The 6,182-nt window shown below is 51.9% G+C and overlaps 1 protein-coding gene across 2 annotated transcripts in view; it reads left to right on the top strand.

The window, feature by feature from the left end:
• Nucleotides 1-4,613, top strand: part of USP5 (ubiquitin specific peptidase 5 (isopeptidase T)) — a 33,456-nt gene extending 28,843 nt beyond the window's left edge. For both annotated transcript variants that reach the window (XM_015418797.1, XM_015418798.1), the window contains exons 18-20: nt 42-195; nt 2,489-2,573; nt 3,985-4,613. In XM_015418797.1, coding sequence (XP_015274283.1) covers nt 42-195; nt 2,489-2,573; nt 3,985-4,078 — 333 coding nt within the window. In that variant the 3' untranslated portion in view covers nt 4,079-4,613. The remainder of the gene's footprint in view (nt 1-41; nt 196-2,488; nt 2,574-3,984) is intronic.
• Nucleotides 4,614-6,182: the final 1,569 nt, after the last annotated feature.

Raw genomic sequence — 6,182 nt, forward strand, 5'->3', positions numbered from 1 at the left:
TGGGGCTCCCAGCCTGACCGCTTCCGCCCTCTCGTCTGCAGAACAACAGTCTCGAGCGGGCTGTGGACTGGATCTTCAGCCACATCGACGACCTGGATGCAGAAGCTGCCATGGACATCTCCGAGGGGCGGTCGGCAGCAGAATCCATCTCCGAATCTGTCCCCGTGGGGCCCAAAGTGCGTGATGGACCCGGAAGTGAGTCCGGGACGCAAGACGAGCATGGATCCTTGGCTTATTGGCCCTGTCTCCCTGCCTCTTTTTTTTTTTTTTTGCTGCAGCTTTAAGCCCCCTGTCCTTTTTAAACCTTTGTGATTAGTCCTTTAGATGCCTGGACAAAGGTAGACATAAGAAGAGCCCTCCTGGTTCAGACCAGTGGTCCATCTAGCCCAGCAGCCTGTTTCACACAGTGGCCAACATAAGAACATAAGAGATGCCAATGTTGGATCAGGCCAAAAGCCCATCCAGTCCAACACTCTGTGTCACACAGTGGCCAGAAATACCAGTGCCATCAGGAGGTCCACCAGTGGGGCCAGGACATTAGAAGCCCTCCCACTGTTGGCCCCCCCAAGCACCAAGAAGACACAGCATCACTTGCCCCAGAGTCCCTACTTATACCTTGTGGCTCATAGCCACTGATGGACCTCTGCTCCCTATGCTTATCTAATTCCCTTTTGAAGCCATCCATGCTTGCAGCCGCCACCTGTGACCCTGGAGAACCAGTGAACAAGGCACCTTCCCCTGATGTCACCGCCTCCCACAGGCATTCAGTGGCTTACTGTCACTAAAAGGGGAGGTTCTCTTTAGTTTCCGGGGCCTGATAGCCACAGAGGGACCTCTCCTCCCTGAACCTGCCTAATCCTGTTTTAAAGCCGTCGGGGGTGGTTGTGGCCATCCGTACGTCCCCTTGCCCCACCTGTCTCTTTCCTTTCCTGTCGGGGTGGCAGTTTGGCAGCCTGTTTCGGGGGGAGATGACACGGAGGGGGCTGTCCTGGAGCACATGGTTTTTTAACTGCAAAATGCACCTTGTGTGTGGCATCTGCCACCATAAGATCTGGCCACAGCCACCTGGCTTAAGCGGAGGATGAGATGGATTCATGAAGCGTGAGCCCATTGCCAGACATTAGCCGCAACAGCTGTTGGGAACCTCCATGTTCAGCGGTGGTGTACTCCACTGGATGCTAGGGGACAAGCAGGGGAAGAGCCGTTGCCTTTGTGCCTCACGCCAGCTGCCCCGCTGGCCACAATTGGACATGGAGAGCTGCCTTAGGTGGGTTGTTAAGCTCAAGCCAGGCCCTTGAAGATGTACTTCCCTGGAAAAGAGAGTCTGGGTATTTGGAACGGACTCAGTCCTTTCTGAGATCAGCAAGCGCAGTACCCTCTAAAGAAACAAGGCTAGCTACTTACACATCTCCGCATCCCACTTTTCAGTTTTTCTCCTGCCAGTTTGGTGTAGTGGTTAAGTGCACGGACTCTAATCTGGGAGGACCAGGTTTGATTCCCCACTCCTCCACTTGCAGCTGCTGGATGACCTTGGGCAAGCCATAGTTTTGTCAGAGCTGTCCTTGAAAAGAGCAGTTTCTGTCAGAGCTCTCTCAGCCCCACCTCCCTCACAGGGTGTCTGTTGTGGGGAGGGGAAAGGGGTTTGTAAGCCACTCTGAGACTCCGAGTGAAGGCGGGGTATAAATCCAATCTCCTCCTCCTCCTCTACCTCCTTCCTCCTCCTCCTCCTTTTCTCCCCAAAGACCCCCTTTTAGCCCCCAACAACAACCCTGTGAGGTAGAACAAAGTCTTAGCCCAGTGGCACCTTTAAGACCAACAAAATTTAATTCTGGTATACCCAGAATCAAACTTTGTTGGTCTTAAAGGTGCCACTGGACTCAAACTTCATTCTGTCGCTTCAGACCAACACAGCTACCCACCTGAACCTATGAGGTGGGTTAGGCTGAGAGACACGGCAGCTAGCCCAAGGTCCCACCTCTTAAGGCTGCCTAAGCCAGAGGCTGTTGCTTGCTGCTTCTTATGCTCAACAGAAAATTGAACCTGGGTCTGTCCAGCACTGGAACGCTGAGACAACAGTGCCTCTCAATTCAGGCTGGCTCCTTGAGCCGTCATGGGAACAAGATCTTTCTGGGTGTTTCCCTTCTAGAAAGACATAAGAACATAAGAGAAGCCAGTGTTGGATCAGGCCAATGGCCCATCCAGTCCAACACTCTGTCACACAGTGGCCAAAAATACCAGGTGCCATCAGGAGGTCCACAAGCAGTGGGGCCGGGACACTTGGAGCCCTCCCACTGTCCGTCTGTCCCCCCCCCCCCCCCAAAAAAACAAGGGTATCCACTCGCCCCAGACTGAGAGTTCCTATCTACCTTGTGGCTAATAGCCACTGATGGACTCAGCATTGGAGCAGGGGACCCCCCCCCCCAGCTCCTACAGGGATTTGTGCAAAGGGATAAGAGCAGTCTGATCTGTATCCCCCTTTCCCTTTCAGAATATCAGCTCTTTGCCTTCGTCAGCCACATGGGCACCTCCACTATGTGCGGCCACTACGTCTGTCATATCAAGAAGGGCGGCAGGTAAGGGGGAGAAAAGAGGACCGGGAGAGACGGAGGCAGGGTGGGATCCTGCAAAGCAACAGCGGCCCTTCCTCTGCTGTAAATTCGGTTACTGGATTTTGTAGGCCGGGAGAAGAGCTTTAATACTGAAGAGTGGGTTGAAGAATCTGGGGGAATATTCCGCTGGTGGGAGGCAAGCCTCCTAACAGCAGGGCTGTGTGTACTTTAAAAACAAAAACCTTCAAATGCTATTACAAGGTAGCCCAAATTCTGCAGTGCATCTATCAAGTGAATAAAATTGCCTCTTTCTTTTTTGTAATTCTGCTGTTTTGACTCGGGGAGGGGGTGCATAAAATCTGCCCAGAGATGGAAAATGAACCACGTGTACTACTGCCAGTAGGCAGAAGAATTAATCAAATGCCAGCATGAATGCAGCTGTCTTCAGTTGCTTCCTAAAGATAGAGAGTGAGGGGCCCAGGCACACTGCCCTGGGGGAGGTTGTTCCATAACTCTGGGGCTGCCAATGAAAAGGCCCTGTGTCATGTACCCACTAGATGATCTCCTTTGGTAATGGAATGGTCAAGAGGGTCTCTCCCTGTGATCTTGGTTCCCGAGCAGGAACATAAGGGAGAATACAATCCTTCAGTTAAGCTGGTGGAGGGAATCTATGGCTGCCATGGTGGGGGGGACACAGGCAGTTACAAATGTTCCAAAGTAAGCATCCTTCTATCATCCAGGCAGCTGTTTCCAAATGGATGCCTGGGCTATCCCAAAATGCCTCCTACTTCAGTGAAGTGGGGGAACACTGTGATTGGTTCAGTCTTTGGGGGAAGAAGGAAGTGGGTGCCAGGAAATGTGTCAGTTAGGGCTGTACAGAAGGGGGAAAAATTTTTTTTTCTGATTCAGGTCTATTGGACCCGAAAAATATCAGTGTTCCCGAATGTTCCCAAATACCAATATCGCTATTATATTGGTATTTGGGTAAATATTCGGGAAACCCAAATTTATTCGGCTCCACTATACTCTATGGGGACTGTCCCCATAGGGTATAATGGAGAATTTCACTTGCTGAGTCGTGCCGCCACAGCAGCACGACTTGGCAAGTGAACTGGAGGCTTTTAAAGAGACTGTGGTCTCTTTAAATGCTTAAATGCTTTCTAGCCACACCCAAATAAAAGCCAAGTAATATCGGCTTTTATTCGGGCGTGGCTGTTTTGGTAGCCAAATCAGATTGTCTCATCTGTATCCGGCTGAATAAATACCCGAAAAATACCGATAAGGCATGTTTCAGGTATTTATTTGGCTTGGTATACACTGAGCACACATCCCTAGTGTCAGTGCCACAATGCCCACAGGGACCATGTTGGGGATTACTACTGTTAAGCTCTTGGCCTCTGAGGCACTGGTTCTTTATTCTTCTCCCCTACCACAGATGGGTGATTTACAACGACCAGAAAGTCTGCGCCTCAGAGAAGCCCCCCAAGGACCTCGGCTACATCTATTTCTACCAGCGGATCCCCAGCTAGGACCGTTTCCCTGCTGGGTGCTGAGCAGGAGCTGGCTGCTGGCCAAAGCAGGGAGGGAAATGGCGGCGATGAATGTGAAGAAGTGGGGCCAGCTCTCAGCTCTTGCGTGTGTCTGCGTGCCGCTGCTGCAGCCCCAGGGGCAGGCTTCCTCCCTACGGAAAGCCTGGCGCCTGGAGCCCCTATGGACACTGATGGGCGGGGGTGGGTAGGGGTGGATTTGAATCTCTCTGTGTGAAAGAAAGAAAGTGTGTCTCACTGAACAAGTCACCCCGGGGGGGATATTTAGACACCGCTGTGTTGCTTCTTGACGTAACTCTGACACTTTGGGGGTGTTCAGTTGGGGGGGAGGGGGGGGAGGGAGCACTCGTGTACGTGTGGCTTTATGTACCATATAGGTTGGGCTTCTCCCTCCTCTTTTCCCTCTCCCCGGGAATTACGCAGGGAATAAACCCCGGGCCATAAAGTTGCCCCCGTTCTTCTTGTGCTCCTTAAATGCCAAAATACAAAGGATTGAATAAAAAAGAAAATCTTCTGCCCCCCAGTTCTACCTGCGTGCCCATCTTGTTTTCCCCACCCCGTTTCAATACGTCTTCTGAAGAAATATGTCTGTATGGTCTTTCCTGACCTCAGGAAAGGGGTGACTCCCCCCCCCCCGCACTGAGCGGCAAGCATGTGGCAGGAAGTCACGTGACGTGACTTACCAAACAGGAAGAGGAGGAGCCAGGGTGTCAGAACCTGCTTGTGCTAAAATGAAATTGGCTCCACTTGGTTTTGAGACAGGCAGGAGGCGTCCTTGCTGTCTAGATGGATTAACAGCAAGCTTTTCCAAAGAGGATGGAAAAGAGCCGTGCGCAGGCTGGCGACTCACCTGTGGCTGGAAAACCACCGTGGCAGTTTCACCCCACCCTGCAGGCCTGAGTCCGTGGGGAATGGAAGTAACAAAAAGCCTGTAGATGGGAAAGGAGCATGTTTCCAATGGCAGAAGCCGCTCACTGCAGTCTTGGCTTCCTGTGGACGCCCCGGATAACCTGTGGCTGGAGCCAAATTAGACTGGCAGTTTCCACTGATTCCCTCTTCCTGCTGTAGACCTCACCTTCCCAGTCACTCCTCAGTGCCCATATCTTCCCGGAGCCCTGTTTCGTCAAAATCAGTGTCTGGAGGCACTAATCTTCAGCTCACGTTAAATCTAGTCTGGATCCAGCCCCCCCACCCCACCCCGCCTTTTCTAGTTCCTTGTTCAGTGAGGCAGGCACTAAAGTTACAGAGGTAGCATCTTAGTGACCGACCAACAGAATTCTCAATTTGGGGCAAGTTACAGCCTTAGGTATGTCACTCGTTGCTCTCTGCACCTGGGTGCCAGTTTGGTGTAGTGGTTAAGTGCGCGGAGACCCGGGTTTGATTCCCCACTCCTCCACTTGCACCAGGCTGGATGGCCTTGGGCAAGCTGTAGTTCTGATAAGAGCTGTTCTTGAAAAAGGGCAGTTTCTGTCAGAGCTCTCTCAGCCCCACCTACCTCATGGGGTGTCTGTTGTGGGGAGGGGAAGGGAAAGGAGATTGTAAACCGCTCTGAGACACCTTTGGGTAGTGAAGGGCGGGGTATAAATCCAATCTCTTCTTCTTCTTTTACCTCACGGGGTGCCTGTTGTGGGGAGGGGGAGGGAAAGGAGTTTGTAAGCCGCTCTGAGACTCCTTTGGGTAGTGAAGGGCGGGGTATAAATCCAATCTCTTCTCTTCTTCTTTCCCTGCCCCATTCTGTTTGGATCACGCCTTTACCTGCCCAGGCCCCAAGTCTTGACGGAGACGTTCCGGTATTGTCAACTGGAGAAGGGTAATAGGGGAAGATGCTTTGTGTCTTGCATGGCTAGATGGTGCCTTCTGCAGGAGGGAAGCACCTCAGCTGGCACAATGGAACTGAGGGAATTCACTAGGCTGCAACGTGAATGTTCAAAAGAGACATGTGGGTCAGCAAGCTGAGTTTTGCAGACTTTCCACCACAGGTCGACTGTCACTGAAGGAGGAGGCTCTTCCACATCATCATGAGAAACTGACATTCTGGATTTGCTTTAGAATATCTGGTTTATCTCAATAGGATGGGGAGGTCTGC

The sequence above is a fragment of the Gekko japonicus genome, unplaced genomic scaffold (assembly GCF_001447785.1).
Source record: "Gekko japonicus isolate JY-2015 unplaced genomic scaffold, Gekko_japonicus_V1.1 scaffold1244, whole genome shotgun sequence".
Lineage (NCBI taxonomy): Eukaryota > Metazoa > Chordata > Lepidosauria > Squamata > Gekkonidae > Gekko > Gekko japonicus.